Source organism: Camelus dromedarius, chromosome 14 (assembly GCF_036321535.1).
Source record: "Camelus dromedarius isolate mCamDro1 chromosome 14, mCamDro1.pat, whole genome shotgun sequence".
Classification (NCBI taxonomy): domain Eukaryota; kingdom Metazoa; phylum Chordata; class Mammalia; order Artiodactyla; family Camelidae; genus Camelus; species Camelus dromedarius.
The window spans coordinates 58,163,141-58,176,337 of record NC_087449.1 but is presented as its reverse complement, the minus strand read 5'-3'; the positions used below and the strand labels follow the sequence as shown (position 1 = coordinate 58,176,337).

Genomic DNA, 13,197 nt, shown 5'->3' with positions numbered 1-13,197 from the left:
GCTGCTCAAACCTGCACTGTTCAAGGGTCCAATGTGATAACGTGGTTGTCCTGTAACCCAGTAGCAGATTTCTTATTCTTAACGAAATAACCATATGAGCACCATTTGGGTGGCTCAAGTCCTTGATTACGGATTCAGCCACAACAAACACCATTGCAGTGTACTAAGATCTCTTGGCAGCTGGTTTAAGCCTGAAGAATAGGAACAGAACACAAAAGGGCGAGCGCTCCGAATTTCTGCTTCTGCAACAGACACTTACCCAGGATCCAATGTTGGGAAACTCATTGGTGTTGATGTTGTTCCAGGACTCACACACAGCCTGTACCGATGATGGTAAATTCTGAACCAGGGTTGGACCTGGAGGTGACAAAAAAGACAAGGAATCATCACAAGAGAGGAAGAATGACACACTACAATTTAAAAGCCAAGCTCAAATGCAAAGAGAAACACCACAGCCCAGGCAGTCAAAATCACTAAAACAGCTTAGATGGATTATTTCAACAGCAGCACTACGTCCAAGAACTAGCTAAGTGCTTAACAGCTAACAATCTCAATTGTAAGGTTTTCATTTCCCGTCATATTCACTTTCTAATCTTGCAAGTAAAGAAGACTACTGAAAAAAAGATGCAAAGTGAGGGCAGGTCACTATAAGTCACTCACTATTCAACATGTGCTGGACCGTCTATGAGCAGGTATCCCTTTGATATCTTTTCTCCTTACCACAAATCTGGAGGGCAGAGCTCATTAATGCACATTAAGAACACTATTTAATGGAGTAATGAAATTAAATTTTTAAAAGTGAAAATATCTGAATATTAAAAGGGTACTTAAAGCTTGAAATTCAGGAATATATCAATGGCTGTAAATTTTAAAGGGTAGTTATTACTCTTAACTCCAATCCTGCCCAACCTAAATTCTAACCTAATTCTAATTTTCTACCAGATCATTCCTAACACAAGGAAGAGGTTTTCCCAAGCACGAAGCAGTAGCTTGCTAGTCTTCCTAATCTCTATAAATGAAAAGAAGAACAAAGATCTGTGCTAACAGATGAACAGTCTAACGCTCTAGAACCAACTGATTTTGGTTTGGATCCCAGCTCCATCACTTGCAAGATGTAGGATTTTGGGCAAATAACTTCTCTAAGCCTTAGTTTAGTAAAATGGGGATAATAAAACTCACTTCACAGGGTTATTGTAAAGATCAAAACAGATAAACCTATGTCAATGCTTGACACACAGAAAGATTTCAATAAAATGGTAGGGCTGGTAGACAGGCAGAAAGGGAGAGAAACAGTATTACTAGTCATATTAGTGTTAACAGTCTTATTCAAAAGCACATTCACTTACCCAGTGTGTTTGCCTTGCACCTGCTAGAGCCAATAGCCAAAACAGCAGCAAAGCCATGTAATTTCTCCTGGGAAGGTTTTTCAGTGGATCCCTCTTCATTAAAGTTTTGTAGCAAATAGGTTCTGAAAAAAAAAAAAAAAAAAAAAAAAAAAGGGCGGCTATGTGCAAGCTGAAGGAATCTACCCCTATTTTGGTTAGGAAAAACTAACCCTAGACCAATCGAAAAATGGGTATCTCAGTTTCCTGATTTTTAACTGTAGCTGACAGTGCCTGCCCCTTTTGGGTCTCCTAAGAAATCCAATGGGTAACTGTTTCCCAAAGAATATCCTATCCTCTGAAATGCTCATAAAGCGCAATTCCAGAGCAAATGAGCTTGGGGAACAGTGACTACTATAACTGCCTGATTCCCCCAGGCCTCAAAAGAAAGACAACGTATTTATTAAAGACTCTGAGAAATATTACATATACTTTTTTTTTTCAAAAAGCATTTTTTCAAGTTTATTTGCCCAGGAACGTGTATTAACAGCTCAGTTTAGAAAGCGTCAGCCTCACAGGCCAGATTAGAGCCCAGCACTCTCACAGGCAGTCACGTGCTCAGCTCTGCTAGTGCTGTACCAGTAGCACAGAGAAGAGGACGTGGCAAAAAAAAAAAAAAAGAAAAGAAAAAAGAAAAAGTACCTGGCACATAGCAAGCACTCATATTTGCTATTCATGTTTACTGCTCACATTTATTCCAAAATTTTGCCTTAAGTAATAGTCCTGTCTTGCAAGGCATTCACACTCAAAGACATTAGTTAAGTTTTACAACAATCCAAGTCCCTTTCAGCATCAACGCCCCACAGAACAGGAACGGAACAGTGAAATTCTACAGGGACCAGATAAAGTAAATGAGCTTAAAAGGCCCAGTGAGACCGACCAAGAGGAAGCCAGTCCTTAGCTGTGGTTTGTTAGGGAAGGAAGGAAGACAGGCCCAGTTTTGCCAGTTCTTCCAATGTAAGAAAAGCCAAAAATCTTGACTTGTGTATAAATTCCTAATTTTTATACACTGAAAATGAATTTTAAAGTACTTATGCTAAGCACATCTACAGAGTGTGAAATTTGCAATGTTTATTGTAGAAAGGGCTGAGTTTCAAAGACTCTAATTTATTAAGAAATTTTTTTCTCTACCTACATACCGTGAAATTTAAAGAGCTTCATCTTAGTGAATAACAGAAATGACAGTGTTTGGAAAAATTACATTATCTTTCTCTGTATCCTACAAAAAAATTGATAGAAGATACTTAGATATTTATATAAATTAACTTTCTCTTGACTCTTCCTAACTATTTGAAAATTCCTTTATCAGGCACCCCTTCATATTAGACAAGAAAACATTATGCCAAGAAAGAAAAGAAAAAAACCCTAAAAACCTCTAAACTGATAAAAAGGAAAAAAAGTAAAATTCTGAGGATCTACAGAGTGAACAGTACTCAAACTACCAAGTTCAATCCAAGGAATTTTCAGGCGCCTAAAGAAAGTAAACCACCTAAGCACCAAAATTCCCGATTTCCGACATCTCTGGGCAGGCAGCCCGTCACACCTAGTGAACGACGCGTAGGTGTCAATGAGCTGCAGCGTGGCTGGGAGCAGGTTCTTGGTGATCTCAGATGACTTATGAGGATCAGTCTCGGCAGCCATCTTGGAGAAATGCTCATCCAAAGAGACCTGGACCTTCGAGATCGCAGCATCAAGTGTGTAGATGGACTGCAGGCTAGGAATTTCATGGAGTTGCAAGATGGTGGTACAGTCGATGTTACAGAATGACGAGATCTTCAAAAATATCCAAGATAATAATTAGTTGTGGCAAAAAGCTATGGGAGAAGCCAAGTTCTACCACGGATCCAAAACTAACATACCTGTCGAGCAAAGTATTCCTCTACAATTTCCACATCATATTTCACTGAGCTGCACTTGCTGGATGCCAGTTCTAGGAGAGAACCAGCATGTTCAGCCTTCATTCCCTGTTTGATAAGGTGGTCCTATTTATAGCAAGAAAAAAATGTTCAAGAGATCAATACAGACAGGATCCAAAGCTTTCATTAGCCTTAAATTTTAAAGTTCCCAGAATTAGAGCATGTTGGCTTTGAATACCCCTCAGCAGCAAGCTTTGTGTTAGTTACACTGTAGTACCTTTATCCAGTTGACGTAGGAGCTGATCCGGAGGCGGGAAGACCACCGCAGAGTGTGTAGGATGTCACATTCACTCATCTCTGGCGAGTTCATGGCCAGCTGGTTCATGTAAGTCTTTGATGGTGGCAAAATCCCTAGGATCCTCCACAGTATCAAGAAGTAATATTGAAGGGCACAGGCCTCCTGGAAGAAGCAAAAAGAGCAGTCACAGAGGTAGAAGCTTTGGTATTGCCTCAAGGTCTCCCTAACAGAACTGGGTGGAGTCCTGATTTTCAACTGAGATTTGGCTCTCAAGTCTGTTTTGCCTGGTCTTTCGACAGAATATACCTAAAGCAGAAAATGGTAAAACACACATATAAATAATCTGCTCCATATTCTGCACATTTCACAGGCCAAGAAAGCTATTCTCAGACAACTCTGGCTTCCAATAATTTACCAAGTAACCAAAAGAGAGTACAACATTCTCCTTGGCAGGCCCACAATTACCTTTCTGTGGCCTTAATTGCTGCTATGGCTTCTACAAGGCACATTCCTGGGACCACAGAAAAAGTTCAAGTGTGAGGCTTTCAGTATCACTCATCAGCCAGTATTCACCGGAGATATAGGACTTAGGTGGCCCATTAACTCTAGATGTTAACAAACATTTCTCTCAATGTTAACAAAAATTGCAAAAATAATAAATTATCTCCAAGGTGAACATAACCACCCAAACTAGGTGGAAATAATGAAGTATCACGTCAGTTTTGCAAACAGATACTCAAAACTGACTGGATCCCAGGAGGAAATTTCTGGCAGACTGCTCCCCAGTAATTAAACACATCTCAACTCTCCATAATTAGCCCGTGCTTCCATGGTCTTACCAGGGCTGTTACATTCTTGTTTTCCTTTCTCCTGACTGTATCAAGCTGGGACCCAGCTGCAAGCAGGGATGTCAGTGCTGTGTAGAGCTCATCATACTTGACAAGCTTGGAGAAAAGAACATCACATGCCTAATATCAAAAAAGAAAGATAATCATTTTTTTTTGAATATTTTTTCCGACTATCTATACACTACCACTTCACCTCAGGATTGACAAAACAGCTCGTTCCCATTATAGTTGTTAATCTCTCACTGCAGCAAGATTCCTACCCACTCAGGGACCTCACTTAGTTTACAGGTTCTTGTGAGCAGACAAATGCAGGCTTTAGAATGAGGCAACTATTTCGTCCATTAAAATAGTTGCATGAGATACAAACAAGAAAAGTTGCAAGCGAAAATGCTAACAGACATGGTCTTCAAGAATATGTGTCAGACGTGTCAACTACCAGGAGGGATGTCCCCTACAGCCAAAGTGGAGCCCAGCAAATGTATCTCAAAATAATATTTTCCTGGAGGGAGGGTACAGCTCAGTGGCAGAGTGTGTGCTTAGCATGCATGAGGTCCTGGGCTCAATCCCCAGTACCTCCACTAAAAAAAAAAAAAAATTTTAATTCCTTTCAGAATAAGCTCAAATTCTAATAAAGACCAAATTCCCTCATTACAAAAAGTAAGTCATTCCCTTTCCCTGTTTGCCCCTGACAGACGTAAAATGGGAATTCTAAATTCCTGGTACCACAGAATCGAGTCGGTTCAAATCATCCTCTGAGGCTTCTGGGGACAGGACACAGTAGAATCTGGGTTGTGGGACAGCATCTGAAAAACAATGTGCTTATTAAAAGAATGGTTTCATTCTCAACTCTGTTTAACAAGTATTAAATGTAAAAACTAAGAAAGCACACCGGACCAGGGGTTCCCACCTTGGCACTATACACTGACAATTGGGGCTGGATAATACTCTGCTGCGGGAAGCTGTCCTATGCAGCACAGGATGTGTAGCACTGCCCTGACTTCAGTCCAACCACTGCCAGTGGTACCCTCCAAGTTGTGACAACCAAGTATGTCTCCAGACATGATTCCACGTCCCCTCTGGGGGTGCAGACCACAATCATCCCCAGTTAAAAACCTCTGCTCTATGAGATAACTAAGGCGCTCTACAATCATCAAGTTAATCAACAAAATTGTATCACTAGACTGCCTTAAACTTAAACTCTGTTTCCCCTATATCAAAGGGAGTAACCACAAAGAAATCCCAAAGATAATAAATTTGTACTAGGGCTTGATGAAAATTTTCACCAAACACTTTACATCTAATAATCCTCGGGATGAAAGCAAACACACACTAAAATAAACACAAGAAGCACTTTGTCAAAAGTATGAACAACTGCTGTGTGACAAACGCTAGAGGGAACGTCATGGCTCCCACTATTTTCTCAAGAGTACATCACTGTGACCCAAAGAAATGAGCCCGTGGGTTAGAACCACGTGCCTAGGGAAAATTAAATTCAATCACTCGGAGTGGCAGGAACACACACACTGCTCTCTATGGCCAGAAACCAGGATTCCTAATTCTCGTGTCTCAATGCTTTCTGTTTTTAAATTAATGTGGGATATGGGAAGCTCTGTTTCCACAAGTGTTTTGAGTCCATAGGTATCCGCCATCCACAGGGAGGAGACTAAACCGGTGATCAAAGATCCCTGAGGAGGCCCTAAGCTCCAAGTTCAACCTCTCCAATGAGAATCAGTAAGTCAGTTTCTTACTGACAGTCTTCTTTCTGACCTGATGAAAAATGCTTAGACCAGTTCTCTTCCACTTCTTTGAACCCATGATAGAGAGGCGCGGTCGCCCGGCGGCTGCCGCTGTCCTGAGATCCGCTTGCCCACCCAAAAGGAGGACTAAGCAAGTTATGCTGCACCTTTTAAAACACAAATACTCAAATTAAGAAAGATACACAGTCATCATTCTGCTTCTCACTACAAGCATGATACTAGATTGGGATATCAAAGTTTGGGAACCTTACAAATCAAAATAAAATTTAAGATTTTTCTGTGACCTTTTGGGAAGCATCTTTTTGCTAGAACATAAAGGGAACAGTGCTCAATGAAACGTTTTAAGAAACACTGAGTGTCATAATCTTTAAACGGCCCTCCCATCCTCATTTCGGATTCCTGCCACAAAGGAATTTAATAATCCATAAAATTTACTGCTCGACCATCATTCAACCACTAGCAAATACTAACTGAGGCCCAACACTCAGGGCACTGTGCTAGACACAGGTAAAATGGGGTAGTTCAAAGAAGGACACCTGTGAACAGAGTCTGTGATCCAATTTTAACAAGCGCATCAAATCAAGTAATTTACATTTATTGCTTCTGGCTAAACATTAAGTGTGGGTGCACAGACACTCTAAGTCCCAGTGGTCTTCCTAAGGCTACTCAAACGTACCACAGTGAACACCTAAAACCTAAAGTGAGCAGGTCATTTTAGTTTGGATCATGGAAACCTAGTAACAATAACGCTCTCAATAACAACTTTTGCAAAAAAGAATGTGTTGTTCTGTACCTGCTCAAACAGATACACAGGGGCTTTTGAGTACTGATGAAGCAGATAATCAAAGATCAAAAGGAGGCGAGCCAGGATGAGAGGCACAGAGCGCATCTGGGCATCCGTGTTGGCGCTTAATTCCTGGATGATCTGCACAAAAAGGGTCAATATGTCCCGCCGGCCTTTCTCACTGAAGTTGTGGAAAATGAGAAGGAGCAGCTGCAGGTGTTCTACATTCAAATCTTCTGTCTCATTGGGCACCACCCCTTGCAGGGCATTCTGCTTCATTGTCGACAAAAACCTACCACAGAGAAAAAGTGGGGAAAAGTCAGAACATCCCCCAAGACTTACAAGGCACGGTGCTGGAAGAATTAAACTTCTCAGACCCAGACATTAAGATAACAAATTAAGTAAGACAAGACGCCACATATATCAAGAAGATAAAAACTCAATCTTGGCTACAAAAAGCCAGATGCAGCCGTAAAAACATTTTTAAGAAGCCTTCAGCAATGTTGACTGTGGCCATAGCAGTGTTAACCCCCACCCTGCCATTTCTGACAATGAAAAGAGCTGCAAGCTCCCCAACAGGTGGCTTTTTAAAATTAAATCTGGGCAGGTAGAAACAATTTAATTACTTTTTCCCCACAATTTGATTCTACAGTTTAATTCTCGTTTTGAGAGTTTATACTACAGGTTAAAAATCACTGCATGGTAATAGTCGAAAATATCTCAATGCAATAAAAAGCAATAAAAAAGAAATTATACTATTCAGAGAACTTGTGAGAAAAGTGTTCATGTAAGAAAGGAATGGATGTAGCCAACTATTTCCACTGCCCTTGGCTATTAGGAAAGAGATTTGTGTTTTAATAAGGGTTTCACACACCACCTCCCCTCCCACCTCCCAGCCTTTTTGCAAGATTCCACCAGGAAAAACAGAGTGAGTCTTTAGCATTCAAGGGGGTTTATAATATCTCAAATCCAGTATTAGAGCTATTTGATCACAGAGTGAGGAAGAGAAAAACAAAGCCTTTTACGAAAACAAACTGCTTTGAAGAGTCCTAACCATGTAAACAAAAATGGCAAATATAGGTCCATCTAAAGAGGATTTAGATGATTAATCTGAGCTTCCCCCAAGTAAAAAAATTCTTTAAAAGTTGTCCAAAAAAGACTGCAAGTCACTCTAAGTGGTTTCATGTTGAAAGCAAAATAATGAAGGACAGAGTTGGCTTTCCTATTCCCTCTCAGGAAAAAAAAAAAAAAAAAAAAAAAACAGGTCAGGATAAAATTGGTTACATTCAGGATTCAGGTTCTGTCTCATAATTGCAACCAAATCCCCCATGTGCTAAAGAAAGATTCTGTTTCCTGACCATAGTTGATGTACTTCTGTTCTTCTAAACAGCACAACTCCCCTGCAAATCCCATCAGAAACACACTCCTCCATCCTTGCCACTTTAAACACTATCATCAGAGCACCATCTCAGAGCCACAGATTAACTACAAATAAGTCAAACAATTTTTAAGAAGTAAATACCTTCTCCACAGGGCTTCCACTGAAGTTATCTTACCTGTCCCAAACTTTAAGGCATTCAGGGACGTCCGGGTCACCCTGAGCACCAGCTTTGTGTTGCCAGATGAGCAAGAGGCGCGAAAGCACAGAGAGGCTCTGAGGGTGAATGTACAGGGGCCAAGGGCCCTCGGAAAAAGGAGCAACTCCCAGCTGCTGCAACAGTGTGTTCTAACGTGAAAGATAACACAAGAGACCATTAGGGAAAAAGGCAAGGAATGAGGCCAAAAAGTTACTAGTGCTCTCCGTTACTTTTTAACACCCAGAGGAGTACTTCAAAGAAAGGAGGAGACAGAAATTCTGATTTAGAAGCAGTCTGGAAAAAGATCATTTCATTCAACACATGAGAAAAACATAAAGGAAAAATTATTAATCTATCCCCATAAACAGCTACAGCTAATCAGTGTCAGAAATGGGGTCCCAAAAAAAGGAGACGTGCATGGAGACAGCAGAATCAGGACAAATTTCCAAACAGATACTGTGCCTTTCAAAATAAACTTCTTCACTAACAATAAGAGCTAACAATTTTTCTTTCACAATCAGTTACATCCCACAAATAACAATCCAAAGGGGGAGATACAACAACTTACATGTCTAACAACTTGTATTAATAGTATTAACAGAGAAATTGTGCCTCTAAGATGTCAAGGCATCTAGAATCAATCAGGGTTGTCTCTGCCTCCAGTTGTGGCCTGTCCTTCAAAGGAGCTTTCCTTTCAGCCCCATTATCTAAGCTGCAACTTACCTTCTCAAACACACACACACCCACTGAGCAGGATGCCAGTGGAAAACCAGACAAAAGCCAGCTTCCTCATTTGGCTTCAGAAAACACAAATCACAGTTACCTCAGGACATAGGATAAATTCTGAAGTCTGCCAAATTAAATTATATCCTTATAAAACAGCCCAGAGGACCCTATTTCTTGAAAATATTCAAAATGTCACAGATATCAAGGATAGCTCCATGTGCTGGGGAGTTACCATAGGCTAAGTGCTGTACGTTCACTGTCACACTAAACCTCAGAGCTGTCACGTCACGTGGGGTGTGGTCCATTTCACTGAGGAGGGAAACAGCTCAGAGTGGTTTAAGAAGAGGACCAAAGCCACAAGATTACCAAGTGAGAAAGCCAGGTTTCTCTCTAAAACCTACATTCTTAACTACTATGTTCAACACAGCTGACTTCCCAATCCCTAAACCCAAGGAAACAATTAAAAAAAAAAAAAAAAAAAGCCTGAGCTATATCAAAAGTACTAGCTGTAGCACTATTGTAATAATAAAAAAAATCAGAAAAAATCAAATCAAAGGACATGCAGCCATAATGTTGGCAACTATGAACAGCAAGGTAAACATAAAAACACATTCTATATATACATACACACAATAGTAAAATCTGAAAAAGCAGAAAAAGGATGTATCAATGTTCTGGTGATAACCATAACACTATGCCACTATATGGACAGGGACTATAAGGAAACATGGAAAAATTAAAATCATGAATTTGGTGGAAAGATGATACTTAATGTATATTCCTTATCATGTTATTTATACAACACTTTTTAAGTGAGCTTTTGCTTTGTGTCAGTTTTATGTGCCTCAGTTTTTTAGGCCTCAGAGCCATAAGAAACGAGCTAACATTCCTCAGGAACCTAGTTATGGCTACCACTCAGACTTTTACTAGCTCTAAGAAAAACTGACTTTCTAAGTAGTAAAACTGAGCCACAGCACAGCAAAATCCTGGCCTGGCCCACTCCTCACCAACCTCCGAGTACCTTTTCTCTATTCCTCCTTCACGCTGGCATTCCTGAGGTTTCAGCCTCAGCCTTCCTCTCTCTCGCTATCCCTGATCCATCTAATTGTTTCCCATCACTTCAACAACTGCTTCTTAATGGAGAACTCCCAAAGCATATTATCAATCTTAATTTTTAACTCCTGAATTTCAGGCTCCCATTTCCAACTATTTTCTAAACATTTTCATCCAACTAGAACCTCAAAACTTCATATTTAAAATGGTTTTTTTCAGTAGTAGTAATGGTGACTATTTATTTAAACTAAAAACACTGGTAACATACAAATTGTTTTCCTCATTTGATTGAAAGGGCTGTAAAATTCAACAGTCTGACAAAGGAAACAACAATCACATAGATGATGCCTCTGCTAATCGCCTTCAGCTCACTCCTTCCTTCAAGGAGAGCCTCACACTCGGCTATACAGTTTTCTAGACCACACAGTGACCCCAAGGCTGGCCTACTAAAGGGACTGAGTCATCACACTGACTTGTTTGTTTTTAAAAACAGAGAAAAATGGCAAATTGTGCCTCAGGTACCCAAAGAACCCAAAGGATCATTCTGAGTAAATGTGAAATAGATGACCCATGAGTAAACACCACCTCTGAAGTGACTTCAGGGTAGAAGAATGAGCCACTGAGTACTCAGTATCACTCCTTCTACCTGCAACCCAGCTCTCCTCCCTGACTTCCCTATTTCTATTAAAGACAACAGGAGCCTTCTAGTTTCATTTGAGTTTTAAGGATTTTAAATCTAGGCAGTAACTTAGATTCCCTCCTCTCCTTGACCTTCACCCCATTCAAATAATTTCCCATGATCTGTACAATAGGTCCTTTACCCATACCACGTCTCCCCCCTTTCTCATGATCCCTCACTAATTTAAGTCATCTTTATTTCTTCAGTCCCTATAACAGTACCTGGCACATAGTAAGTATCAATGAATACTTATGAATGAACCTAGATCACCAGAGTAATAGTATTATTAAGTTATTATAGTTTTATATGCAATGTTAAATACACAATATTAAATAATAATTGTTAAAAAACAGATTTTATTAACCTCCCTTAGAAGACACTGTAAGTCAGGCACCTTGGGTAGCGCAGCTCTGTATATTACTCCAAAGAAACAATACCCAAGGTAGGGGAACTTGATAGCAGAGAGGTTACACAGACCATCCTTTTACTTTCTGCCACCATAGCAGTGAAACATGGGGGAAGAATTTAAAATTCCAAGTTTGGAAACAGAATGAAAAAAGAGATTTGAGGATATCTTCTGAATAAAATCAGTAGTTACGGACAGCCAGGTTGCATGTCCACACAAGGTCTGTAACTTATTTTGAAAATGCTAAGAGGGCAACATCATTACAGGACTCTTAAGAATCCTATTCTCCAGAGGAAAATATTCTTCCCCATCACTTGGACAAGCTTAGACAAGAAAGGGCCAAATCTATGAACTTTGGAACTTCCCTCGATAAACTCAGATCTGGGCAAGGAGCTGATGACTGGCAGGACACTGTGAGCCTGTAGTCTGAGAAGGTGCTGCAGGCAGTATACTTACTGAAGCACTTCCTTCTTTTCACCTTAGACTGGTTAACAACTTTCTACTTTAGGTAAGTATAATAAATTTTATAATTATCTTTTAAACAACAAAAAAATTCTTAAGAATTTCTCAAATAGCGTGGGGTTATGTGAATCAATTTTAACCTCTTAAAATAGTTTGCTGAATTTTTGTCCCTTTGGGGGCAAGTGTAAGCTCTTGAACTGTGTTTTGATTCTGAGCATCCACTGAAACAATCTTAAGAGTGACAAGAAAATTTTCAAAACACTCTTAGGGCAAATTACTGGAGAGCTACCAAATTAAATTCTACTGAGGGCTGGGGCAGGGGGTGGTCACAGTAACTAGAAATCTTCATTTTTAACAAATTCCCCAGGAATCTTTATGTACGCAAAAGATGAGAACCACTAACTCTGACCATGTTAAAAAAGTTATTATCAAAATATGACACTGCTAAATGTTGAGAGAGAATGTGGATCCACATATCCCTGACACACTACTGGTGGAAGTAAAACCTGGTGCAACTACTTTGGAGAGCAGTTTGGCATTATCTGCTTAAGGTCACATACTCTAAAGCCTGTCAATTCTACGCCTACATATATATTCCCAAGAGACTCACTTGTAACAGGGGACATGTATAAGAAAGATCACAGCAACACCCGGAATAGCAATAAAACTTGACACCCAAATGACCATCACTGGGAGAAGGCAGACGAATAAACTGATAGAGTCACAAACACAACAGAATATCATACAGAAATTGAAACAGAAACTACAGAAATATGTAACAATGTAGATGAATTATGGCAATAAAGTACTAAATAATATTAAGTGAAAAAAAGCTGAAAAAATTGCATAGAGCATGAAGTCATTACTAAAAACAAATAATTTTAAAATTTGAAGTATTCCTTAAATGCAAAAACAAATACATACATGAAACTAATGAAACGAGGAATTTAAGATTTAGGATTCAAAGCATCAGCTACTTCAGTGAGGAAGAAAGCCACAACGTTTAGAAGTCTACAATCAAAATCGTAGACTTTATTATGGTGGTGGGTTAGCAAGTAAGAGTGTATGTGAGAGCACCTCTCTCCTGTAATTTGACTGATTCTTTTAAACCACGCATTTTAATTTATATTTCTTAGATTACTGACGTTGAACATTTCCTATCTTTGTTGGCCATTTATATATATAAATGTATATATATATATATATATTTTTTAATAAAACGCCTTCTTATCTGTTTACTTTTCTAATAGGATAGTCGTCTGTGGTTGTTCTTGTAGTTTTTCCTTTTCTTTAAAGCTTACTAGGTGACTCAGGGATAAAGGACACATTTTCTTTTCCTTGAAATGGTGCTAAGTAAGGCAGAGGGATT

The 13,197-nt window shown here is 39.5% G+C and overlaps 1 protein-coding gene across 9 annotated transcripts in view; it reads right to left on the bottom strand.

Annotated features, from left to right (window-relative positions):
• Positions 1 to 13,197, bottom strand: part of UBR4 (ubiquitin protein ligase E3 component n-recognin 4) — a 122,423-nt gene that overhangs the window by 88,048 nt on the left and 21,178 nt on the right. For all 9 annotated transcript variants that reach the window (XM_031464203.2, XM_031464202.2, XM_031464204.2 and 6 more), the window contains exons 18-27: positions 8,482 to 8,651; positions 6,935 to 7,217; positions 6,152 to 6,287; positions 5,108 to 5,187; positions 4,376 to 4,504; positions 3,516 to 3,698; positions 3,242 to 3,364; positions 2,926 to 3,155; positions 1,347 to 1,468; positions 260 to 357 (exon numbers count right to left, since the gene is read on the bottom strand). In XM_031464203.2, coding sequence (XP_031320063.2) covers positions 260 to 357; positions 1,347 to 1,468; positions 2,926 to 3,155; positions 3,242 to 3,364; positions 3,516 to 3,698; positions 4,376 to 4,504; positions 5,108 to 5,187; positions 6,152 to 6,287; positions 6,935 to 7,217; positions 8,482 to 8,651 — 1,554 coding nt within the window. The remainder of the gene's footprint in view (positions 1 to 259; positions 358 to 1,346; positions 1,469 to 2,925; positions 3,156 to 3,241; positions 3,365 to 3,515; positions 3,699 to 4,375; positions 4,505 to 5,107; positions 5,188 to 6,151; positions 6,288 to 6,934; positions 7,218 to 8,481; positions 8,652 to 13,197) is intronic.